Below are 27619 nucleotides of genomic sequence, written 5' to 3'. Positions count from 1 at the left end.
TTAAATTATCCACATTTCAAAATCCCCCCAGTCAAGACCTGGGCCATTTTAATTCATGCATGCCTTCTGTTTAAAAGTGTACTTTCAAAAGATAAAATAAAAGCATGTAAACCAATCAATGAATTTCAACCAGTCAGCCTGTTCAGCAGACCTTGAAATATACTGCGTATAACTCAACCCCAATTTTACCATAAAATAAACTCTAGCTATTTAAACATGTTAGTAATTTCAACTGACCATCTCATTCTGCTGTTTCTCTAACCCAAGGCAGATTTTTTGATACATTTTTCTGTGTTTTAGGGTCCTGGAAATTTTCAGCAAATCTCTCTCTTGCTTTGTCCCAGTTCCTCTTGTTCTTTGTGTTGACAATCTGAACATTTTCTGTTGAGATGGGAATACTTGCACCCAGGCCTGCATGTTTTCTGTGCAGCTGTAGTGTGATCTATCAGACATAGGATTTTTTAAAATAAGTATGCAATTTTATAACTTTAAAGCATTTCTATTTTTAAATACCTTGCCAGCCTGTTGATAACTGCATCATGAGACAATCTGAAAACTATGCTCTCATTACTGTGCTAACATAGCATTAAAAGCATATCTCACTCAGGCAAGCCACAAGTGGATCATCATCCAGTTCAAATATCTGCATCAAAGAGAGGGTGTGTTATCTAAATTATAGAAACCCCTGTCCAACTTTTTCTGGGAAAGCTCCAAGTAATAGGACTCCAGAGTTTTCCTAAGCAGCTCAGTTAATTGCTGAACTGCACTTCTGGTATGAAAATGCTCCCCAAGAATTTAGCCAATAGATCTCTCTCCTGAGAGCTGAACTACAACAAATCTAATCCTTTCTCTCAAATCTATTTAACTACTAGAACTCTTACTCATAATAGCATGATGTGGAATTTAAGCTATAAAAGTCTAAGCTATGAAAAGTTCACTGTCTCGGTTTTACCAAACTCAGTACTATAGAAAAGCTGGGCATTTGATTTCTAGTACCAGCGGACTTTTAAGATCAATATCACATTCCCGCAGAAACAACAAAATATCACTTTTTAATTCTTGATCATTATCTCATTCTTGACATACTTAAATTGGCACTGTGGTCAATATCCACCACAGTTAATTGTATAGAGTGTTTCTTTCTCCAGCCACTGTTTCCTCTACGTTTGCTTTGACTACTACCCATCTTTCTATGGGATGATGTTCAAATATGCATGAATCGAACAAGTTCATTAGCATAATCCTCCACACATAGTATATTCAAATCCATGAAGACAGTATTAAGAGTAACCGAAAGCACCCTTCTAGTGTGGTTGCACAGAATTACACTAAAGTTAGTGCAATCTGTACAATGAAGTAGACCTACCGGATCTTTCATTCCACCACCACTCTTTCCAAGTCCTTCACCTTTCTTCCATCCCATTTTCTCCAACATTTTATGACCTCTGTTGCTATCACTAATTTCACTTTAAAAACAAAAGTAGACACAATTACATACAGGGAAAAAGAACACCATTTTACTTTTTCATTTGTAACATTTCTGGGAAATTGTCAAGTGCACAAATAATTATTTCTCCTACAGCCTAATAATCTTATGTTGGGAAATAAAGTTTCTAGTATTTTATTAGTGACTATAAAAATGTTATTTGAATGGCATTGGGGTAGTCCTAACCCTGTTTTTCATGGGTAGAAGGCAGCGTGGTATAGTGGTTAAGAGCAGTAGTTTGGAGCGGTGGACTCTAATCTGGAGAACCGGGTTTGATTCCCCACTCCTCCACATGAGTGGCGGATGCCAATCTAGTGAACCAGACTGGTTTTCCCACTCCTACACATGAAACCAGCTGGGTGACCTTGGGCTAGTCACAGCTCTTAGAGCTCTCTCAGCCCCACTTACCTCACAGGGTGTCTGTTATGGGGAAGGGGAGGTGATTGTAAGCCGGTTGGCTTCTTCATTAAGTGGTAGAGAAAAAACCAACTCTTCTTCTACCAGTGGAAAAGGTAAGCAGGATTTTTACAGACCCCTTTACTCCAATGTGTAGGGTTTTTTTTGGGGGGGGGGGTGTCTACTGCCTGTCCTGGGTACAATGCAGTGGGCAGCAGCAGGAGATTGCATGCAGCAACATTAACGTATGCAAGCACTACTCTATTTACGCTAGACAGATCCCAAACGCTAGTCTATTTCAAGTCTTGCCTTATCACAGTATAGACAGATTTTCAAACAAAAAATGAAGGCAGTATTACTATTATTCTCCAGGTACAAAAGCCTGGAAATGTTACGTATTAAATTTTTTTTACCCCAAGCAAGATACTTAAGAGAACTGGATATTTCTGGATAGCTGTGTGCTCAGTGGGGCAATAAACAACTCAGTTTAACACAGTATTTAAACTGCAAAAATAACTAACCAATATTAATGGAATCTTGTAAATCTGATTTTATAGGGTGTCCTACCAGCAAACAAGTGTGAATTATAAACAAACTGCTGCATCACGATAGCATCATGACTAGCTGAGGCATGCTGGGGTCATAAATTATGACAATGCTGAAATTGGTGCTACTTTACTGACAACAGCCAGCAAGAGAATGCTAATCACACTGTCACATTAGCTTAATGCTCAGCAGGGCCATCATACAAGCAAGCCTGTCTGGTGGTACAGATGCTGCAGCTGGCCTGGTAGACATTCCTACACACACACCCCGCCCCCCAAAAAGAAAAAGAACCTTTTTGACCACTTCAGAGACAGCTCTACAACTACCCATTGCAACAAGCAGGTAATGTGAAGCACTTCTACCTGAGATCCTGGAGAGCTGCTGCCAGTCAGTGTAGTGTACTGACTTTGATAGTCCAATGATCTGACTCAGTATAAGGCAGCTTCACGTGAGTCCTATTCAATGACACTGGCTATTCAGTTTTTAAGATTTTATTTAGATCACTGCCTAAAAAATATTCTGTGTTCTAGGGTATTTGGCAAATGAAGTAATAGCATTTGCGGTTTGATGAAATAGATGTATCCACGGTGAATAGCTGTGCCTTGTATTTGTGTTAGGGTAACACATAACTATGGTATCTGATTTGTAATGATAGATAAGCACAGAAACAACCCACTTACACATGTACAGAGGCTGGAGCATCATCCCTATGAAAGGTTCCTTCACTTCCAACCATCTCACGGCGCTTTCCTGCTCTGTCCTTGTACTTTGGATTTTTCACCACATTATCATTTTCATATTCTGCATTCTTTTCAAACACAAATCAAGACAATATTTGTGTAAGTTTTTCCTTTCTGAACAAAACATTTTCAATACACAACATTTTTTAAAAATAATGTAGATCTATCATTTTTTAACAATTCACAGGACATTGGCTTGTCAAACTGACTTTGAAAAGCAGCATGCATACGGGGGTGGCAGGGGCAAATAGTACTTCAGCTTCAAAGACTGGGTTGACATTTCTATGCCAGTGAATTGTCATTCACTACTGCTGTAAGGAAGCACTGACTGCAAGAGCTCAATGAGATCCAGCATGTTCTATTAAATACTTTATTCCCATTTTATCCACCCAACTATGGTGTAGAATGCAGTACAAATATTCAAAAGCCATAAATCCCAAGATCTGCTCTCTTATCAGACCAACAGCAATACAATTCACTTTAATCAGCAGACACTTTAAAAAAATAAAAACTTACCTGTAAACCATATTTTACACGTATTTGTTTTAATGCTTTTCTTCTATTTAACTCTTTCTCTTCTTTTGTCAGTGCAGGGCCAACTGTAGGAAACAGTTAAAAAGCAACAACATAGATGGAAATCATGTTTGAAAAATATTCAGTTCACGTTATAGCAACGGTATACATTAATTTATCTATATACTCGGGCACTAAATATCTGTGTCTAATCAAAGTTGAGCCAATATGCTATAATGGCTAGACTGCTGTTGCGTTTGGATGTGAGAAGCTTAGGTTAAAGTCTCCATGCAACTGTAATGCCCATGTATGCAAATCATGAACTCTTAGATTAACTGACTTTAACAGAATTATTGTGAGATTAAAATACTACTTTGATAATCTGTGGAAGAAGAGCAAAACATGAATGTGATCTGCAGATTGCTCATAATTATATTGGTAGATAATCAGCTGTGGGGAATTATACTTAATGTAGTATTTTACTTGACAGCTCAAAAACCTTCCCTTCAACAATCTGGTTAGAGATCCCAGTGTTATCCCCTTGTTACAGAAAGCTTATTATGCAAGCAAAGGGAAAAAAGAACGTAACTAACCAACATGGTGAAATTTGTAGACTGGCTAACCACACGAATTAACAATCGCTGACATCACTATACAAGCCTATCCTAGTGACAAGCTCTCTGCTAGTTCAAATTAATAGTCTCTTGTTATTGCAGCACAATTTCAGACTGAAATTTAATTAACTTTGTTTCCTATATCTGCACCCTATGCTAGCAGTCATTTTCATTTTTAGTTCTAACAGCCATACAGTGGGATAAGCAAGTCCACCTTTGCTAATGTTAAAATACTTTGTTGAGTTTTAGCGTTTATTGATGGAGTTCAGACACAACATATAAGAGAAAGAATTGAGAAAGTTCCTTTTGGTAATTCAACTGCCCACTATATTAACCTGTTTTCATATTATTTAAAGTAGGAGTGGCCAACTTGGGGGTAGGGTGGGGCTCTGTCCTAAGCTGTTTGGAGGTCAGACCCTTCCAGCAGTGCCATCACTGTATCTCTTCCCATCTCTCCCCCACCCCAATTCACATTAGCCAGGCTGGATCTGGCACAAGTACACTTCTTGGTACATTACTGAAGTCTCGGGGGTTTCTCATTGAGCACTGAGAGTCATATAGACTTGCTTGGGGGGAAACTTGGGAGTAGGGATCTTGGCATTCCCTCCCAAGTTTGCCTTTTCAGTATTCCTCATGGGGTCTCCCACCACCCTCCTTCCCTTAAAACAATGATGGGGAGGCTCAGCAAGGTACCACTTCTCATGTGTCAAAAATCTTCTGATAGCTTAGGGCATCCAGGGTGCACCAAATCACTAGGTCAAAAATGGCATCTCGTGTACCAGCATGTCTGATTCCTGCTATTACTTGTCCTGCACAAAATGTAATATCACACAAGCCTTGGGATCTCCTCTCATTGTACTAGGGAGGAGAGTACTGGGAGAAGCAACATTCCCAGACCAAAGCCTGGGCCACTCTCAGGCTTCTTGTGAAATGGTGTGCCTGTGGTGTCTGGAAGGCTGTTCTACAGAATGTGCAAAGGTCAATTGTTGAGGAGGGCACTTTCATAAATGGAAGAGGGTTGTAGTTTATTGCACTGTTTATTATATTGTTTTCTAAATTTTGTAATCCAGATTTGCATTGTTTATGGTATATCATACTGTTTTTCATGCACTTTCTGAAATATGGACTATAAAGTAAATAAACAAATCCCTCCCTTCTGGCTTGTTTGAACTCTCTTAAGTGAAGGGATGGGGTAACAGAAAACTAGGGCAGGTCTTGTGGGGGAGAGTGGGGTAGTAAGTGGAAATAATATAAATTGTAAGCTGTGCCTTTACCAATTAGCCATCTCTAACCTAAATATGTGTTCATAACAGATATCTAATTGCAAATGGAGCAAATAGTAATTTAATTCTAGGAAAATGACACTATGAAGTCTGAAAGCTCTAATGCCTTACGTTTAGCTTGTTTGAGATAGCTAACAAAGAAGCACACAACTTTAGACAAAAGGTTTTTCATTTTTATTTTGTTAAAAGCACCCCCAAACTTCAGTACTGCAAACCAACTTTCAAAATGCTAAACATTCTTCAGAAACTTTGCATATTTGCTTTAAGGTACCCTAAATGTAGGTTTACTACAGCATTCCCTAACATCAATCTACTTTTCTTGCAAAGTGCCAATGTTTTCATAATCAACAATTTTTATTACTTACTGGAAGATTCACTTTTCTTATCAAGGCGAAGATGGGCTCTGACTTGCCCTGGTTCACATCCATCACAGGTTTCACTGCCAGGGTGTATATGAAAGGACAGTACAGTTTCTCCAATCTTGACTTCATCACCATGTTCCAGAATGTAAGGATCACTTTTTGCTTTAGGCTACAGCAAACAAATACATTTTAAAAAGTTAAACTACAGGTAAATACTGATAAGATATTCCTGAACAGCTTCTTCTGAGAAAGATCAATAAATATCCAGCGCAAGAGGTTACACTGAGAGTAAAGAGAAATAAGATGCTGAAAGTGATGCTAGGAATGGGGATTTCCGGTGGTCAACAATGGGAATGGGGATTTCTGGTGGTCAACAATGGGAAGGCTAGGCAGTAGTATTTTTAATTTCTGTGCTCACCTGCAGTATTTGATTTCCATTAACCACAGTACCATTCTGACTGCCTTGATCCACAAGAACATAATTCTGCAATTCGTGATCAAAGTATACTTCTGCATGAAACTAATCAGAAAATAAAGTTAATATAAAATATATTCCTATTAACACTGCCAAAAAACAATACAGATAATTTTTAAACAGAGCGACTCAATTAATAATTCCTCAGGTCACAGCACAAATGGCAAATAATTAATTACCTTACTAACTCCAACTTCTGGAATCTGTAGTGTGTGTTCCATACCCTTCTCTCTGTAAAGGGAGGCAAGTATTAATGGTCATAGGGATAAGTACTATGAGAGGCTTCACTTAGTAATCCAAAGAATCATTGAGAGCTTGATTAGAGATGGCAAGTGAATAGTGGTTACAGAGTTGAACTAGGATCTGGGACACCCAGGTCTGAATCCCCAACTCTGCCATAGAAGCTTGCTGGATGATCTTGGGCCAGACACACACTCTCAGACTACCCTACCCCAGAGGCTTGTTGTGAGGATAGGAGAACAACGTCAGCTGCACTGAGTCCCATTGGAGAGAAAGGCAGGATATAAAGGAAGTAAATAAAAATATGAAGGCATGAATAAAAGAGTTTTTCCCATCTCCCTCCCCAACGTCTTTTTGAAATTGTTCCAATGACACGTTTTGGGGAACACAGAAACAAACCCCTATGAATAAATTTCTGCCAGAATGAAGGAAATGCTTTATTCTAAATGTACAACACAGTAGTACTAATTTGGTGGCTTGAGGAGAGCCACATTCACAGTTGCCATCATCCAGAAGAGCCATATTTACTTTCATCACTGGAATGAGGCCTGCGCTTGAGTGAACCTCACAGCTCACAAATTCCTCCAGTGGTGGCTATTTCAAGGTGCAAACCACCTGCCAACCACAAGCACCACTGGGCAAGGGCCTTGTCCACTTTACTGAAACATGGGATAGGTGCCACACTGGGCAACAGTGCTCAGAAGAGCCACTGGTGACTCCCAAGCTACTGAGAGAGTACCACTAAAGTAGCATGAATGTTTTAATGTAAGCCAATCTACAGCTTAAAATAACAATTTATATGTATATTGTGGAGACATACAACATATTTTCAAGAATACGCTTATAATTTAAATGTGAATATTTTTACAATATGATAATACAGCTTTTTCAATGTAACTTTATATCCAAACATGATGGCAGTCCTACTGTACCTGTCCAAATAATATACCTTTTGTTTACTACATCATTTGTTTTCTAATTTCAGTTTTGATTTTGAGGGAAGACCAATGGGCAGTATATTACAGTAGTCTAGTTTTGACCAGCTATTTCAAAGTAAGGGGCCATCTTACGGGCTAGGCTAAGTTGGAAGAAAGCCTTTGTTGCAGCTGCGTTAACTTGTTTCTCCAGCAACAACATTCAGTCCTGTATAACCTGTTCAGTATCTCCACCTTCCCAAACAGCACTACCTCTATCTTTTCAGGGTTTGTTTTCAATTTGTTCACTCTTAGTCAATTAACCACAGCAGCCAGGCAGTTATTCAGGACATCTACCACATTACTGGGAGATTTGGATAAGGATATGTAGTTGGTTGTCATCACATATTGATGTCAACTAACCTCAAAGCTACAAATGATTTGTCCTACAGGATTTACATAGAGATTGAAAAGCATAGGGGATAGATTTTTGCCCTGTGGAACTCCACTAAATAGGTCCCACACTTTTACAATACAGCATCAATTTTCCAATATTAGGAGGCACAAAGTATTTTACCTTAATTCAGAATCTATCCCTCACACAACATTCACTTCAAGCCACAGTAATCGTTTGGTACACATCCTTCAGTATCCTATTCTGGATAAGCTACTTCCTTCTACAGAGTTCAATATACATGAATTCTTCCCGGATTTGTCATGTAGGGGTTTTTAAAATTTTCACACACACTCCTTTAAGGCAAACAGGACTCACCAGCTAATTTGTTATAGTCAAAATGTGTATCAGGCTCACTAAAGTTATGGACCTCATGAACTAAAGCTGTTAGAAGATGCTGAAGGAAAATGAATACACTAGGTACAAGACATGAACACAAAGGCAGATAACTACCATGGTTTCACATGAGTGCACAAATTTCTGTTACCTTCCAATAGTGGCGGGCTTGACAGCTGTGATGATATACAGAGATCCCATCTGCAGAACTGGTGATCTAATCACAGTCACTCTAATACAAGGCGGCCAGATCTTGTCTCCATCTGAATTCATAAAAATAAACATTAGACAAAGCAATTTCAGCCTCTCTCTTAACTGGCAAAAACCTGTTAAAAACTATACAAACACATCCACCAGAAAAACGTTGACAAGTATATTTCCCCAGGTTTTACCATTAGGAGACCAGTGCCATAGAAACAGTACAGCACAATTGTTGTTGCTGGTAGCAAGTGAAGCCAACTGACACTCTTGTTTTGGACAGCAAAGGGAAAGCTAAATAGAGTTCCAAAAGTGATGCAACTACATCACTATCGGACATAATGAAAGAAAGAGGGCAGGTACACCCAAGAAAACAGAACTGTCATAACAGAGGAAAGACCACATCGGGGTTCATGATCTTTACTTCTTAGGCAGCATGCAGACTTACTACATGGCAACTAACTGACAGCTTAAGAACAACTGAGGCCTCATTTGGAGTACTGTGTGCAGGGTTTTTTGGTCGTACAAAAAGGATATTGCAGAGCTGCAAGAAGTACAGAAGAGGGCCACCAAGATAATTCAGAAGGCTGGAACACCTTTCCTATGAAGAAAGGCTAAAGAGTGAGACTTTTCACCTTAGAAAACTGACAACTGGGGGGGGGGATATGACAAGAGGTTTATAAACTGATGCATGGTGTGGACAAAGTGGATAGAAATAACTTTGTTTCTCCCCCAAAATAACTCAGGGTAACCCAATGAAGTTAGAGGACAACAGATTCAGAACAGAAAAGGATATAATTTTATGTACAACATATACATTGTAGAATTCATTGCCAGTAGATATAGCATGGATGACTTTAAAAGGGGATTTGGTAGCTTCATGGCAGATCAGTGGCTGCTAGCCATGGTGAAGCTTCAAGTACTGTGGCTGATACAATAAACTCTGTATGAGCTTAATGGGCTAGTCGCATCAGAGTGCATTTTTATGAGACACAGAAGAAACTAGTGCCGACCAGTAACTGTACCTATGAGTAAGAATAAACATATGGATTCAATATACATTTATCTCTTATTATATGTATAAATATTTTCTACTAACAAGTCCATCTCTTGTAGCAAAAACTATAAAACATCTTTATCCAACTGCTTCTGCAAAGATATAATCCATATGTACTTGTAATAATATTGGGAGACTAGACATGGAAACAGCATACTGGAAAAACTTTTACCATTTCACTGAAGACATTGATTTGAGAAATGAAGCATCAATGTAGATTTCCGTGTTTATTCTTGTCATTATCCTTTTTAGTTTGTTTCACAAACACTTAAGAATATTTCAAAAAAAGCCAAAATTCACCTTCGCTGTCAGTTTCTTCTGAATTCACAGTTTCTTCGCTTGTTACTTCATCTTCACTACTATAATCCTCCTGTTCAGAATCTGTAATTTCCCCTTCTTCTGTTTCACTTTCCGACTCCGTCTTATCATCATCCATAAGACCAGTGCATTGTTTGACCTTCTTGGTAAGATTTAAACTGGTGCCATTTGTGGTACTTGGTTCTTTGGATGACAGGCTGTTTCTTACATCCCTGTCCACTTTAGCCTTTTTCACATTTGGAAAATCTTCCTCTTCTGGAGAGCTTAATTCATTAGAGGTTGAAAGACAATTCAGAGTGCTGGATGATTTTTGCTCATCTGTATCCTGGGGATTTACAGAAAAATCAAACTTGAGGAATTTTAACATTTTTTGTAATGGATGGTTCCTTTTAAATAACCTGCAAGCAAGCTAGTTTATTTAAAGGTTATTTTGTGTGGAAATGTGAAACAGTGGGGTCAGTTGATATCCGTTCAAGTCAAACCATTCTAGTTTAAGACATTATAATTAAAGTCCTCTTCAGTGCTCAGAAATTACAATCAGTTTACCATAGATCTTCAGATCCCTTCATGACTTTTTGGCGATTGTTTTCATTTAAAATATTTAAAAAAGCAAATGATGTTGCTGTTTCTACATGTGCATTTGCAGACTTCTCTAGGTTGCATCTACTATTCTTTCCCTATCCCAGCAGGAATTCTTGTGTTTGTAGTATTCATTGCTTCAGTGGTCCACAACTACAATGGCCCGCAAGTTCACTTCAAAGCTGTATCAAGAAGAATATGGAAAACAGCCAAAACATACTGCCCATCCTCAGCCTTGAGATATCACATGTCAGCCTAGAACCATCTCTGAAGCTGCAGCAGGACTGGCTGGCCACATGGAAAGATATACCTGCTGAGTAATCATCTGCCACCTCATGCCTTCCTAACAGATTTAAAGGGATCCATTTAGCTCTCAGTATTAACACCATAACACTCTTCTTTATAAATCATCCAATACAAACAGCATTACTTAACAGTTCAAATAATGTCCCATGTAGAACTGTTAGCTAACAATTCCCATTTATTGCTGAAAACAGGAACGGAACCGTACAGTTACAAAATTAGTATATTGTGCAGCCTTGCAAAATTATCTTGCATAGCCAAGGAAATCTAAGGTTCACAATGCACGTCTGACTTATACAGTGCAGATGACTGTATAGTTTAAAAACACAAAAAAGGAAAGAGGAAACCTCTGAACAACAAGAACAAGGAATACAGGGTACCAAAGGTCTAAAAAATAATTGCAGAAGCATCAAAAATAGCAAAAGGTATATATATAATTCAAAAATTGCAAAATCTAATGGAAAATACAATATATTATTATTATTATTACAAAAGTACAAGGATGTACCATAACAAACTTACATTACGGCTCCTACCAAAAGGTCGATCTGTGTGAGTGTTGTTATATGCAGGAATGACATTGCAAAATGGGAATGGTCTCATTTAACTGGACTGATGTTATGTTTATCATTCTTCTTGCAGGCTTGTCTTTTGAAGTTATACTGTACTACATACTATGAATTTGCTTTTGATTTTCTGGTATATAAATATGTCTCTTATCTTGTATAACGTGTTTTAATTTAATGGTTTGCTGTATTTGGGTTATAAATTATTGTTTATGTACGACTGCTTGTAAGGCTTCCAAACTAACCAGTGCAAGTTCTTTTAAGACTTGTGAAGATTCATACATCGAAACAGGATCTTAGCCGGCATCCTGTCTTTTGTTGTGTGCTCGTCTCCAGCTCCTAAATTTTATAATAGAATTGCCATATTGAAGTTGTATATGATATCTGCATTGAAATTGTTATTTGCTGTATCTGGCTTGTAAATCTTTTGATAAGTGTTCCTATTTATTGCCATTTTTTATTTGTGGACACGTTGTGGGTACAACTTGTACTTTTGTAATTATAATGATAATCTTTTGTATTTTCCATTACATTTTGCAATTTTTGAATTATATATATACCTTTTGGTATTTTTGATGCTTCTACAATTATTTTTTAAACCTGTAGTTTAAAAACACTACAGTGTTTAACACCAAGCTATTTATCTAATACAACCAGATATTCTCCCTCAGTCCAGCAATTTGCTGATAATTCCCTCAAGTGTTGGTTTATATAACCTCAACTACTGAAGTGTTCCTATCACCCATCCCCAGCATCTAAGAAATAGAGCTTTGCATTTTTCTTTCCTAAGTGTAACAAGCTCTCATTAGGCAACAGGCATCTATTCTGGTTTTCTTTTTCTGCGCTCACTGAAATATGTATTTGTTGGATTAATATACCACCACTTCATTCACAAAGCCAAAATCATCAATGTTAAATACAGTCCAATTTTTTTCAGCAAATATTTTTCTAAGCGAACACCAAAATGTAGAAGTGCTCCTCATTCTCATTTCAGAATGCTAATCTATATGCAATGCTTCCTTTAGAACTTAATATTTATTAATATTTTAAAAAGCACAAAACGAGAAGCCTATGTCTTTGGATTTCCCCCCATGTTAACAGCAAGAAGCCCCCCCACACACACACAGTAAAGGGGAGAATACAGATGATGCCATGCCTCGTTGGTGCAGTTTGTGTGGCTCATGTTCTTCTCCAGTTTACTCCTGAGAAAATATAAATCTCATTTTCTCCAAAAGGGGAACTGCTGGACAGATGCAGGTAGAGCATCCATCTAGATGGTCCTCCATTGCTTTTGCACAGGTGCAACAGGGGGAGTGAGAGAGTGGCAGTAGCAGTGAATGGCTGGGAGGGGGACGCCATTCCCACATTGCTGTCTGCTGTGGCGGGCATGCATCTGTTATCCCTGTGTGGATGTAGCCTTTAGGGATATATTCAATTACTAGTGTTAAACTGTTAAGAAATATTAAACCCAGTGTCTCCACAGTTCCTTGTTTGGAAGTTGTTAGGAGGAGCAAGATTTCTTATAACTACAAACACATACAGTTAATTAAAATAATTACAACTTTTATTTAAGAGACAGAAATTTTAATTATAAACACTACATATTCTTTACAATTAAGCTTCATATATTTGATATCCCAATTTCACTAGCTATCTAATTATCCATCTTGCAAGAGGACCTGAATTTTCAATATGACAGAGAAGAGTTGGTTTTTATGCCCCACTTTTTCTCTAGCTTTAAGAAGTCTCAAAGTGGCTTACAATTGCCTTCCCTTCTCCTCCTCACAACAGACACCTTGTGAGGTAGGTGAGGCTGACAGAGTTCGGAGAGAGTGTGACTAGCCCAAGGTCACCCAGTAGCTTCATGTATGAAGTGGGGAAACAAGCCTGGTTCACTAGAGTCCACCGCTCACCGGAGGAGTGGGGAATCAAACCTGGTTCTCAAGATTAGAGTCCACCACTCCTAACCACCACGCTGGCTCTCAATAGGGAGAAAAATGCATCTCCTGCAGTAGGACTCTACTTGAAGACTCCTATATTAATATAAACACACAACTTTGTCCTGACTTTCAAACTTGAACCACAAAATACAGCATAAGGATAAATGGAGCTTTTTGGATTAAATATGATTTTTTGACAATGCAAGATCTGATCTTAGCTTTAGACTTTTTGTTTTGATACTGTACTGGGGGAAAAGCCTATCAAAGAAGTTCTTAGAGATGAACTTGTACAGCTATTTGCCCGTGTAATTTGCCATTTGCCCATTCCCCTCAGTAGGTAGGAAAGTGGCAAGCTTGGTGTGTGCTGTACCTTTCCTGTTAGTTTGCCTTAACAATGCTTCCTTTCTTCCACTACTGCTGTTTCTAATGAAACATTTTGCTGTGATGAGAAAGTTTCACAGACACTGTAATTCTGAGCTCCATTTGGAAACAGCAACAACATAAAGGAAGTGTGTACAGCCAGACAAAGAACACTGAGCACAACTACTTGAAGAGGAGAAGGGCAGTGACCCAACCAGGATCTTTTCAAGGTTGGGCTAAACTGTTCTTAAGTCACAGCAAATGTCTAAATTAGCAATATTTTCACCCAAACTGTTTCTTGCTATGTCAATTAATTTTAAGTTTCTCTCAGGACCAGATGTAAATATCCACTAATGATTTTTGTGCCATAACTCTACCTTCACCAGCAGTTGCCAATCCAGAAGATGAAATCTTCAGATTAGCCATGGTTTCTGTCAATTGATGTACCTAAAGATGAACAGCAGCAAACAGTAAACTATACAGTGTAAAAATGAAATTTGTATCAAGAGTACTATGGAAACATTCTGCTTCCAAATCAGCTTGTTTCCAAATTTTAAGACTGACATTTTCTCATAACTGCAAAAACAAACAAAAATCTTCTTGTATAATTCTTGCATATCAAAGTACACTGCCAAAGAGATAGTGATTTTCTATTCACCATGTTATGAATGCTGTGCAGTAGATTCTAGGGTTAGGAATCCCAGTTCCAACAAAGGGCCACAAGGGCATCCTCCTATCACAGTAAACAAGCAGTAACAGACAAAGATTGTTCCCTGCCTAAGCATTGTGTAGGCAGCACCCATGGAGGGGGCAGAGAGTTGCACCATGACTCCTTTTGTGGCATCCTATAAGATACTATCGCCTGGAAGGCAGGGTAGAGGGGGCTTGGTGTCTCCATTCTCTAGGAACTGGGTCTGTAGCTAAACATACATGGCTGAACTTAGAAACTTTACATAAAGAGATAAATTTTACCACAGTCACATATGGGGAATCTCAGGATTTCTTGGATGTCACAACAGCCATAGAACATACTGTTTCAATGGCTGTCATGTGTATGACCTGATCAGCTCACAAAACGAAAGGCTTACCTCAGCCATACACAAAGAGGCTTCCCCACATCCTGGCACAGCACCTCTCCTTCATTTACTGAAGAGCCGAGGAGCCTGAAGACCACAAGGGAGATAACTGGAACGCAAGAATGAAGCCTTTGCTATGGCAACGAAGATAGCTTCCACTTCACCCCCAATGAATCTGTGGTATTCTAGTTGGTAAATGGATCACAGCCGGATTACTGGTCTTTGGTCTATCCCTTCAAAAGACTCATCCATCTAGTCTAGATATAAATCACTTATGGGAGACAAAAGCCTATGCTAATAAGCGCCCTTGTCAAGCAGCTGCTTCTTGATATTACACAGATTGGTACTGATTGGTATCTGGCTTTTAATGTGAACAAGGTGACTGGAAAAATATATGCAACATGGGCTCTAGATCTTTACAAAATCTAACTGGGCATATTTCTTTTTTTCCTGAAGGAGGCAATAAATGTGCCCTCACAGTAGTGCAATATATCTAAAGCAACAGTAATTTGTTCCTTGCCTAACCAATCATAATTGAGTAAGGATGAACTCTCTAATCACCATCTACTTTCCACTCTGCCTTTCCTGGACAAGATGAAGGAGCACATTTTTATACCATAAATCCAGGCATTCTTGGAAGACAAACATTTACCTGATACACTGCTATATGGTTTCTTCCCTGTTCACTGGACAAGGACTGCCTCAGTAAGCCCTAGTGGATAGTGTTTTTCCTAGACCTTGGTAGTTTTTGATATAGGAAACCATGATATTCCACTGGAATACCTGTAATATCTAATGGAAACCAGAAGAACTTCTCTGGAAGCATGAAATGGACAGAGTATGTGGTATACACACACAGTTAGCTGATGGTACACTGGGGAAAACCCCCTATATCTTTTAGTTATGGAAATATCTTGTTTTTGTAGAGCAGAAGATATTTCCCGCTTTGTGTCATGGTATATATTGTTCTTTTAGAGCATCCTTTCATAAATGTAACAAGTGCAGCAGCACTTGTGATATTGCTGGGGACTAATTTCAGCTTTTCTAAGATAAGGCTAAAATATTATTAAAACCTATAGAACTAGTGACCAGGTAGCATGCACAAAACGAACATATTAACAAAGGACTGTCACACAGATACAATATTGTCTCCAAAACTTTCAAAGGTGCCTCTGCAATCAAGCGGTCTTGCATTTCCAGGCTAACATGGCTACTCTTCTGGAATCAGTTGAAGAAAAACTGCTACAGCTATGCATTATTTCTTGAATGAACTCAAAAAACATGAAGCACAGAATTCATTTAATTCCGGAAGTAACACAGTAAAACTAGGGTATGTTTCATGTACATCTATGTCTCATAGATATCTTGCTGTCGAAATCTATTTGCAATTCTGTTTACTTACATGGCCTAGTACAAATTTAAATAGCTTCTCAGACAAAGTTGTACATGGTCACCTTTTGCACCATTTAATGTCAGACAATATATTCAATGTTCATTCATAAGATGTAATATTTACTAAAATATTAAATCCTAGATTACCTGACCCTGAAAAGTCAGAGGTACTCTCTGTAGTATCTAGTTATATGTACTAGTGAACTTTAGATGTTCATCTTAATCAGTCTTACTCTTTTGGCCTGTACAGACTCAGAATTGGAATGAAAGTAATCACTAGCGCTATTCCACAAGTACAAGCATTACAGAAGAACTACCATATTGCTATTAAAGAGAAATTCTGTAACAATTTTCATGCTTCACCTGTGAACTTGAACTAGTAGAAACACATCTTCAGATTTAGTTTAACTTCTCTCACACACCATCACAAGGTACAAAACACCATTTCCATGAGTGGAAGATGCTTTCTCCACGAAGAAGAGTACCTCTGGATCTGGCTCACTGTCACACAGCACTCAAGTAAACAGCAGGTGACATGTAGCAGATTCATTATAATACCATACATTTTTCAAAAGCAACTGGCTTGGGGACTCTTATTTGGATCAGGGTCATGGCACTAGAGCAAGAACAGGGTAACACTCTCCCCCCATCCCCAGTTTCTCAACAGGAAACCAGTGCCCTCAATTGTATTAACAATAATACAAAGAATAAAGTGTAACAATGGGCTTCTTCCCCCCCCCATTCACATCTGACTTATCATGATCCCTGGGTGGGGTTTTCAAAGTAAGAGACGTTCAAAGGTAGTTTGCCATTGCCTGCCTCCACATCACAACCCTGGTATTCCCTGGACGTCTCCCATCCAAATACATGCCAGGGTCGACCCTGCTTGGCTTCTGAGATCTGACGAGATCAGGCTAGCCTGGGCTATCCACGTCAGGATAAGCTTCTAGCCATTATGAAAACAAAAAGGATTTAAAGGATTTAAGCATTTTTAGATTATTGTAGCAAGTTCAAACTACAAGTAAACTGAAGAAATCTGAACAGGCAAAATGAATTCTCCATTTATTGAAAAGTTACTTGAATGACTTCAAATTCTAAACAAAGCAGACAGAATAGGCCTGTAAATTATTCACTTTGCCTTTCAACTTCCTTTTAAAAGACTTAAGATTTTCATAGCATTTTTGAACCAGCATATAAACAAACAGGCACAAACCCTCTTTTGATGGAATCTGCGCAGATATATTTTAAAAATCTGGCATTAGTCACTCCTAATACCACCTCCCCTAAGAACTCTTTTAAAAACCATTTGGCTGATGAATGGAATGTCACAAAGGTTAGAATATTTATTCTGTGTAACTATTTTGTTTGACCCATAGACCTGCAGCTGTTCATTCATGTTCACATATCCTCAATGCCTACAACTGTTGGAATTCTCTAAAGAACCAGTGAGGATTTTAAAACTTCATGCCTTATTCTGAAACATTCACTATCAATCACAATCTTGCTTTTCCATGTATGAGGCACGTATGGTATCTCACTTTCATTCTTCCTGATGATTCTGCTGAGTACATTATAAATTAATTGAAACAAGACCATCTACATGGCCTCTCTATAACTAAAGAGTGTTCAAATCATGCTAAGACCAGAGCCTAACAACTTTTGGGTGTAAAAAGCTTTTATTCCGTGACCTGGGATGGGAATGTCCCCCTCCCCAACACAGAACTGGTGGCTACTGTGGGACAGAGGAGAGGTCATCACGCCAGCACCCATTTCTGAAGAGCTGCCACATCAGCTGGCCAGTGGCAGCTGGGAGGAGTGTGTAAGGACTGGGAAGGCTCCTGACATCTCACAAGGGGCTGTGAGAGTACAGGGCACATGCACGGCTCGCTGAGCCCACCTGAAATCTGACCGGAGGTATTACAGGAGGATGTGACTGGCTACCCACTTCAAACAACACAGGACTGGTACTGATGGAAGTAAGAGGATGACAGTGTGGACAAATCCTCTCACTCCTGGTCAGAGAGAGCTGCAATGGGAGTCATGATGCATCCACACCCTGGAAGGTGAAGCCCAGAGCTTCAACGGGGCTTCAAACATTCCCTATAAAATAAACAAATCATTGACTACACTCTGGGATACAGGAGAGCAAATATGGAGGGTGGGGGTGGTTGGGCACCATTATGTGCGAATATGTACACACAGACTAGTCTTTTCTACCACCATTCCATTTATTTTTGCTTGTCTGGAAACCACATCACTTTTGTTATTGCAGTGAGAATACTGCAAATGCACAAAATGCAAAAGTGCACTCTTGACAAAACATCAAGCACACAAGGAGAAAAGTGGGCTTTCTTAAGTATGCTAAACATACAAAACCAGCAAGGGATAAGTACTACTAACAAACATACAAACCAGTTTTGCTAATACACACTATCCGTAACGACTGAATATAGATCAAACTTGGACTGATTTTTTACACAGATGTCAGCAATCAGCATCTGTCCTGCAACTCTACCAAGTCCTTGTTGCAATGCAAAGCTCACTGATCATTAAATTCAAGCCATTAACTAATACAAGACAGAAAACTCTAACAGTCTGTATAATTTAAGTGAGAAACATGCAGAGAACATGAACAGTGGCAAAGCCCCTGCAGCAACAGATAATGAACTGAGCTACAGGCTACAAACAAAGCAGAACTGGAACCCCAAGTAAAATTCAGGCTGGCAAGAAAATTTCTCCCAACTATCAGCATAAAGCAAAACCCACATATATGTGTATAATTATTATGCATCTCACACACATTGCTAAGCCAACTAGCCCTAAGCAGTAGCAGACCTTAATGACTTAGAGAAAAAGGGAAAGAAAAATGCTTGTTGACCCCAGTTTGCCTTGAGACACCAGAATATAAGCCACACACTACTATCCTTTATAGTTTTATTGCTCTTCTCGCTGCCCGTGTACCCGGGGGAAACGGGGACAGGAGGCTGACTAATGGCAACTCTTCTCCCCAGAACGCCCCGGGAACACCTCCCGGGACGCCCCACGGAACACTGATGTGGGCCTTTACACCGGTGAGACATCGGCGGAAGGCCCTGTTGGCATCCTGGAGCAGCGCTGCCGGCAGCGCCCAGAGACCAGTGTCCGGGCCTCCATGCCGGCACTAGGGACACTAACGCCATTGTTAAGTATCCTGGGCACTGGTGCCGGGGGCCCTAACACCGGCGCAGTGCCTTCCTGGCCTCCTAAGGGCTTTCGCCCTCGAGGCTCAGAAATGCACTGATAATTTCCAACCTAACATTTATTAAGGGCTGATTTGTGACTATTTGTTCTTGCATTCACAGGATTTGCCTATCTACTAGCCTCTTCTTCCTCCTACTGCCATATCTATCTCACTCAATATATACCTGAATAGTACAGTTCTATTGCCTTATACAGGTTATTGTAAAACAGTGCAATTGAATAAATTTCAGCATTTTCACTGTCCATGTTTAAAAACCATTTAAAGTTTACAGTATGTAAACTTTTCCTTGAAGTGTGGGCTATATTCATCAGAACTTTAAAAAAAATAGGCAGATAGTAATCTTTATATAATTTGCCACAGACCCCATTATAGTTTACTAAATAGTCATTTGTTTAAAAAATACCTTGTGTTCATTTGCCTTAGGCCACTCAGCATCTCTCCTCTTCTTTTTGCTTTTTTTGTCTTTGGTCTGCTGTGCAGCTGAAGTTCCATAAGACTGTAGATCAACACGAGAATGGAACTGATAGCGGCCACTTTCAACATCACAGTAATAATAAATTCCAGTGGTTGGATCATAATAGAGTTGGGTTTCCTTTTAAAACAAAAAGAATAAAATATGTCTTAACACAAAACAAACTGTGCATGAAATACCAATTTCAAAATGAAAAGCATGTGAGATTATAGAAAGGAAATGGAGTGTTATGAAGAAGAAAGGGAACATTTACATGAGCAACAGCCACAAAAGCTTCAGTGAACTTAAGGATAGATGGACTCACATTCTAGCTGTACCTGAAGGAGTTGTGACTCACAAAAACTCATACCCTGCCAACCCTGCCAGGGGTAGTCTTTAAGGTGCTACTGGACTCTTGCTCTTTTCTACTTCTACAGTGAACTAAGTCAGAGTTTAACAATCTCACTGACAAACATATGTTTTTTAAAGGATGTTAAAGAAGATATTTGTAGGACTCAAAATGCAATACACAGGTGAACAAGGCCATAACACATACAAGTCCCCCCCCCTTCTTCTGCATGCCTACAATATAGCTGCCTTGCCACTTTTGGGAAGAAAAGCAGGCTAACAGGGTTTTGAATAAAAAAGCAAGATGCATCAGAGCAATATATGCAAACTAAGCAATGATGTAGACGTTAAAAAACACATGGTTCAGTCCCCCAGACTTTGGGACATCAAAATTGTGCATTTTAAATATGACAGTAATTCCTGGCCTTTGAATGCATACCAGAATACTCCACAATTGTATTATTAATCTATCACATCATATCTTAGTAAGCAAACTTATTTCTTCACTACACAGTACAGAGCTGCTAGAACATGTACAAGTATAACCTCACAGTATCTAGGACATCAGCGTATGATCATGACACTGTAACTCAATGAGACCTGCAAAACATACCGAACATTTTATGTTCTATGACACGTGAGGTCACATATAAAAATGTTTTTGTTCTGCATAGCAAAATAACTCTTCAAAGTTAATTTAGTTAACAGATGCTCTGTTTTATTACTGGGTTTACTTTGTTGCTCTGATTACTGTTTTATCTGTAAGCTTGTATTTTGTCTCACTAACACTGTTAAGCAGTCCCCAAGCATTTTATAATGGAGAAGTTACTAGTAAACATTTTAAATACATGAAGAAAGGAAGTAATTATCATCCTTAAAAAGGTAAATATGGCTAAAAGGTAAAGGTCCCCTGTGCAAGCACCGGGTCATTCCTGACCCATGGGGCGACGTCACATCCCGACGTTCTCTAGGCAGACTTTGTTTTGCGGGGTGGTTTGCCAGTGCCTTCCCCAGTCATCTTCCCTTTACCCCCAGCGAGCTGGGTACTCATTTTACCGACCTCGGAAGGATGGAAGGCTGAGTCAACCTTGAGCCGGCTACCTGAAACCAACTTCCGCTGGGATCGAACTCAGGTCGTGAGCAGAGCTTCGACTGCAGTACTGCAGCTTTACCACTCTGCCCCACGGGGCTCCTAAATATGGCTGGGTGTGCATAATTTTCAGAATTTCAGAGGGTCCAATTAATCAAATATTTGTACAGCATATGTGCAATAAATAATCAAATTCTACATCTAGTCAACTGACCACCTAAATTTCCTATTATTGTAACAAAAGCAATTCATAAGTAGACAGGTTAACAGACCTGCCATAAATTACCATCAGTATATTACATTTCGTATGTAGAAAACAATGCATTTATAGAGAACAAAATACAATACTTACCGAGTTATAATAAAATCCAGTGCTGTGGTCATAATATAATCCAGTGCCTTCATCATATATAAATCCTGTTTGTGAAACAGCAGCTTCTGCCGCAGCCCTTAAACTTTCTGCTAACGTACCTTCTGCTAATGAAGTATCTTCTGGTTCCTAATATTAGAACACAATGTAAATGAGAATATTTATACATTTATTCAGCATGTGCATTTTACAATCTTAATTTTGTTCCTGCTCACTGCAGTCCAATGAGGTATCCCTGATATCATCTCATGGGGTGTAACAGCTCAGAAATAGTGATTTGTCAAGCTAGTAAGTTTCTGGCTGATCTGGGATCTGATTCCAGGCCAGGTGGTGTGGGGAGAGGCAGACCAAAGAACCTTGTTTGTGGGTTTCCTTGAGGCACCTGGTTGGCCACTGTGTGAACAGACTGCTGGACTTGATGGGCCTTGGTCTGATCCAGCATAGCTTTTCTTACATTCTTTGCTACAAGTCACTCATGAAGTGACCAATAATTTGCCTGATGGAGTATAGCAAATGTTGGGCAAGATAATTTTGTCAGGCAAGATAATCTAGAATGCTTCAGTAACAAAGCAGAATTACTCTGCTTAGCATCTATGGAGGTTTGCTTCTGCTTTTACCGGTAATCTGATTTCAGGTCCAAACTTTCAAGACCATTCAAAACACTGGCTTAAAAAGCAGCCAATGCAATCTAAAAAAGACTTCCCTCCAAAAACCCCTGTAAATTGTACCTTTAGTACAGAATAAATCAACCAAATGTGAATATACTTCCATTTCTTTTGTTAAATTATAGACACTGTTTCATACTACTTTAATTTGTTAGCATTTTCAAAAGAGCTGGGCCCTTTAAAAAAGACAGACTTCTGAAACTTATGTAATTTTCTTCATTCAAATACACGAACACATTACAGAACTAAACAATAAGGGTTTTAAATTGTACTTTGCATGTTTTAAATTTGGATTTGTAAGCCACCAAGGAAAGGTGGGCACCTGGCTAGGTCAGGGTAGTCTGATCTCATCAGATCTCGGAAGCTAAACAGGGTTGGCCCTGGTTAGTATTTGGATGGTAGGCCACAAAGGAAGTATAGAGTCGCTATGCAGGGGCAGGCAATGGCAAGCTACCTCTGAATGTCTTTTGCCTTGAAAATCCTAAGGGGTCACCCTAATTCAGCTGTGACTTGACAGCAAAAAAAAAAAGGATATGAATATTTTAATAGATAAATATAACTTTAGAGGTAGGAAGTTATGTTTCCCACTAGCACAGGCACAAAATTATGCCACTACGAAGGCAACAAGAACAGTAGAAAGGATTTTGATATAAGTGGGGTACAGTATCACTTTTGTGTTGCACATGAACATGCTAGGCCCATCAAGTCCAGCAGTCTGTTCACACAGTGGCCAACCAGGTGCCTCTAGGAAGCCCACAAACAAGACAACTGCAGCAGCATCCTACCTGTGTTCCACACCATCTAACATAATAGGCACGCTCCTCTGATACTGGAGAGAATAGGTATGCATCATGACTAGTATCCATTTTGACTAGTAGCCTTGGCAGCCATCACCACATCCTGGGGCAGGGAGTTACATAATTTAACTATGCGTTGTGTAAAGAAATACTTTTTTTTCTTACATCCTCAGCATCACAAGAGAGGATCAGGCTATAAAGCATAAAAACAAATTATTTTAAAGTATCAATAATCCATGTGAATCAACACAGCTGTTTGTAGAACAGGGAAGCAATTTCACCCCGTTCCCCCCTCCCTACTGCAGCCCCCCAAACCCACACAGCTGTTTGTCCACATGGGTCCCCTGACCCCAGCAAACAGCTGCACTGCTGAGAAATCAGTTGGATGCCTCTGTCTCCTTGGAAAAAGGAAAGGATATCAAAACTCAACTCACCTGCACATCATGAATTACATTATCCTGCATCTCACGTTCATTGTGGCTTGTACCATTAACAGCTGAATGATCACTTAATGGTAACTGCTCTGTACCATTAGAATTTGAGCCTTCATGATCACTATTTGGCTGTACCGGCTCTCCAGATAAATCAGGCTGAGGCTCAGTACTGTTATAATAGCTATAATAGTAATAATCTGTTATAAAGCAAAAAGTTAAATTGTCAAAGCAGTTTAAAGTCAAATTCCAGGTGCATATTAGCATTAAACATACATTACTCTAAATATATCTACATCTTTTCAAGCATATGAAAAGTTTAATAACTTTTGCACTCTTCTTTACATAAGCACTTAGCTGTTTGGAAAGAATTCAATGATTGCTTTCTTCACAGTAACAACTAAACTCCAACAGACAATTAAGTACTTCTGCATAATGATTTGTATAACTAAGAAACAAAACAGATGACTGTCTGTCTTGTGGCACAGAGTGGTAAGCTGCAGTACTACAGTCTAAGCTCTGCTCATGACCTGAGTTCGATCCCGATGGAAGGCAGTTTCAGGTAGTCGCCTTGAGGTTGACTCAGCCTCCCATCCTTCCATGGTTGGTAAAATGAGTACCTAGCTTGCTGGGGTAAAGTATAGACAACTGGGGAAGACAATGGCAAACCATCCCATAAACATACTCTGACGAGTAAATGTCATGATGTGATGTCACCCCATGGGTCAGTAATGACCTGGTGCTTGCACAGGTCATTACTTTTTAATGTCTGCCTCAAAGATCATGTAGTTTAAAAGTCAAACCATCCCAAAAGTGAAGGAAATTACAACTGGCAAAACAAGATAAACTCAATGTTAGAAGCAGAAAAGAATGCAGACATTCAGCATAACCTTATATGTCCAGCAGCCAATACAGACCAAAACATCCACAAGGGGTAAAAGAGGTACTAAAGTTTAAGTCCCTGTAAACCTGGGAAAACCCCAGGGTTGCAAAAAATACCAACAGTTTTTTTTAATTATTGCTAAAAAAAATCCCGAAACAGGAAAAGCAATCTGAATGCACAGATCCCAGGAGATGGAATCTTTGGGTTACATTATGGGTTATTAGAGCAACCCAAACTGGGACCTGTAAACATGGTGCAGAAAATGTGGCAAGTGTGAGGAAGAAGAATTGGTTTTTATATGCTGACTTTCTCTACCACTTAAGGAAGACTCAAACCGGCTTACAATCACCTTCCCTTCCCCACAACAGACACCCTGTGAGGTAGGTGGGGCTGAGAGTGTGTGACTAGCCCAAGGTCACCTAGCTGGCTTTATGCGTAGGAGTGGGGAAACAAATCCAGTTCACCAGATTAGAGTCAGGAGTGATGGGAAGACAAGGCGAGGAAAGGGCTGCAAGTTGGGGAGTAAATAACACATTGCTTAGGGTAGCAAAGATATGCAAGAACACAGCAGAAGTATTACAAATTTGGACTGACACTTCCCCCATACGTTTGGTAGCATATAATAATGCAAAGAAAGCACACAGCATGAAACAGCCAAAGTTGCTGTAACTGGCATAATCAATGCAATAATTTACAATTTAAAAAGGAACATGTACCAGTTTCTTCCCTATCCCCTAAAATAATCTATATTGATTGATTTGAGGGAGCTATCTTATGTCATATAGCAGTGGTTCCCAACCTTTTCAAGATGGTGACCCACAAGTCCAAATTTATTTGGTATGGTGACCCAGCCAGGGCTGGCTCAAGATTATTTTGGCATCCTAGGCAAATTATAACCTTGGCACCCATTGACTTCAGCATTCCATTTCCTACTGTGGCTAACCAGATGTTTTTGAGAAACAAACATCACAAAATAGGCACAGCTGCTCTCACGATGAACCCCAAAACAAGCAGAATTTTTTACACAGCCTTTGCCTATGGAGGTTTTGTTTACCTATGGAAGTTTTGTTTGTCTATGGAGTCTTTACCTATGGAGGTTTGACCACCCTCTCCTTCTCCATTACTCCCTCTAATTCCCCCATAAAATTCTAAGAAACTCACTCTAGTAACAATCAGTACATGTTTTACTTGATCAACTTGTATATGCAGTTGGGGGGAAAAAACCAAGTAATGTTATGACATGGAAGATACAGTTTCCAGAGTAGGAACTTGGTTTCCAAACTACAATAGAGAGCACAGAAAGGGCAGAGGCAGCCATTAGGGAGGGCTGGCCTGTGGCCCACTTTCAGAGGCTTTGTGACACACTTCTGGTTCCCAAACCACAGGTTGGGAAACACTGCCATATAGCAATATCAAGGGCACACAGAGATGCATTCTAATTTGATTTCACATTGAGCACTGTGTTTTCTTGGGAGACCTGCAGAAACCTTAACCTGAATATATTTTGGAAATGGATGAGGCAAAGTCTTTCCATTTCTGCCAGCACATGGTAGCTAGTAGGAACAATAATAATTTACTAAGTTTTCCTTTCTAATCACTTTGTTACCCTGAACAAAGGCAAAAAGCAAGCTCAGATAAATAAAATTTTAGCAATTATATGCTTGACAGATAAGCAAAGGAGAATTAGTAAAAAAAATTACTTAATTAACTAAGTAATTTATATTTGATAGCAATATTAAAGGAGTTTAAATAGTGCAGTGTCAGTGACGTCTAGTGGCTAAGGAGCTGGAGCAAGACCAGGGCGACTGGGGTTCAATCCCCACTTTGCCATAAAGCCCACTGGGTGACCCTGGGCTACTCACTCTCTCTCAGCCTAAGTTACCTCACAAGTTTGTTGTGAGGACAAAATGAAGGAAGAGAAAGTAACTCTGTGCTCCCTGGATGAAAGACAGAATAAAATGTTAAGAGAGCAGCCTCTAGAATTTTTCTGCATCTTAGTACAGAAGTTACTTATTGGGAAAACAAATGCTATCAACAGGGTTTTTATATTAGTAAATTATAATGATGGATCTATTAGCTACCTGCATGTGACCATGCATCATAGTCTTCAGTTTGCACTTCTATACTGGATGTTGCCTTCTCGCTTCTTTTTCTATCATTGCTCTCCTTACTGAGTACTTCAACCTACAAAACAAAACAATAGTATCTATTACAGCATACTAAAATCCATGAATACCATTACAGCTGGTTATCTTACTTAAAATATTGGTCATTAGGAAAGCAGCCATTAGGAAAGGTGGTAGAAGATATGACAAGTGACAGGGTGAAAGATGGAGAGGATGATGCTAAGGGTACACTTGGACGTAAGATCTCAGGAACAGTTCAGAATGACTAGCCAGGTGTGGGATGAAGCAAAATGAACGCTTACAGCGTACTCCTATGCAGTGCCAGCCCAATCTGAGCCAACCAAAAACCAATTAGTTTTGACTGGAATTACTCCACATAGGATTGCACTCTTAATATGCACTAAACCTTACCAAATTTTTCCTAAAATAAATAGATCTAATTGCTGGTTTGATGACGAGTGTGGGACATTAAAGACAAAAATCCATCGTAAACACTGTGAATGTAAAAGGAGTAATGTACCAAATGCCCTTAGGGACCTATTAAATTTAAAAAATAATTATAAAAATATACTAAACAGGAAAAGAAGGGAGGGAACATATAAGATTGCACTCTTAAGCTGCCCAAAACCAAAGTAGTAGAAAAGGGCAAGAGTCCAGCAGCACCTTAAAGACTAACAAGAATATTTTCTGGTAGGGTAAGAGCTCAGCTCACTTCTTCAGATACCAAAGTGTGAAACACATGCTCAGCCTGACACATTGGTGCCAGACAAGGAATACACAGAAAGCACGTATTTTTAATCGCTAAGCAGCAACCAGAAAAACCAACAGGACAGCATTTCCAGGGCAGGTGACGAAGTGACTGACAAAAGCGGCGATCCTTGCCTGTCAATATACTCCCCCCCCCCCCCCGTACCTCTCTCCGTAATTTGGCCGCGCTGGCCTGGGCTTTGAGGCGCAGCTTCTTCTCTCGCTCCAGCCGGCTCCGACAGGCCTCCAACTCCGCCTCCAGGGCCGCTACCTTTTCCCGCAGGGCCCCCGACTCGGCGTCCGGCTCCGGGGACTCCGCCAT

At 39.5% G+C, this 27619-nt stretch overlaps 1 protein-coding gene across 1 annotated transcript; it reads right to left on the bottom strand.

Annotated features, from left to right (window-relative positions):
* Nucleotides 1–172: 172 nt before the first annotated feature.
* On the bottom strand, nucleotides 173–27619 carry AGGF1 (angiogenic factor with G-patch and FHA domains 1). The gene is made up of 14 exons (XM_056848144.1): nucleotides 27464–27619; nucleotides 26506–26608; nucleotides 23545–23741; nucleotides 21631–21777; nucleotides 19793–19981; nucleotides 9915–10257; nucleotides 8511–8622; nucleotides 6595–6646; nucleotides 6359–6460; nucleotides 5944–6109; nucleotides 3685–3767; nucleotides 3109–3236; nucleotides 1367–1466; nucleotides 173–442 (listed from the first exon to the last, which is right to left on the bottom strand). Exons 1-14 carry the CDS (start codon nucleotides 27617–27619, stop codon nucleotides 242–244), a joined length of 2079 nt encoding a protein of 692 aa, XP_056704122.1. The 3' UTR covers nucleotides 173–241.

This window comes from Euleptes europaea, chromosome 4 (assembly GCF_029931775.1).
Source record: "Euleptes europaea isolate rEulEur1 chromosome 4, rEulEur1.hap1, whole genome shotgun sequence".
In the NCBI taxonomy this organism is placed as follows: Eukaryota; Metazoa; Chordata; class Lepidosauria; order Squamata; family Sphaerodactylidae; genus Euleptes; species Euleptes europaea.
Note: the sequence above shows the minus strand (reverse complement) of the source record. Positions and strands in the feature narration are given on the sequence as shown.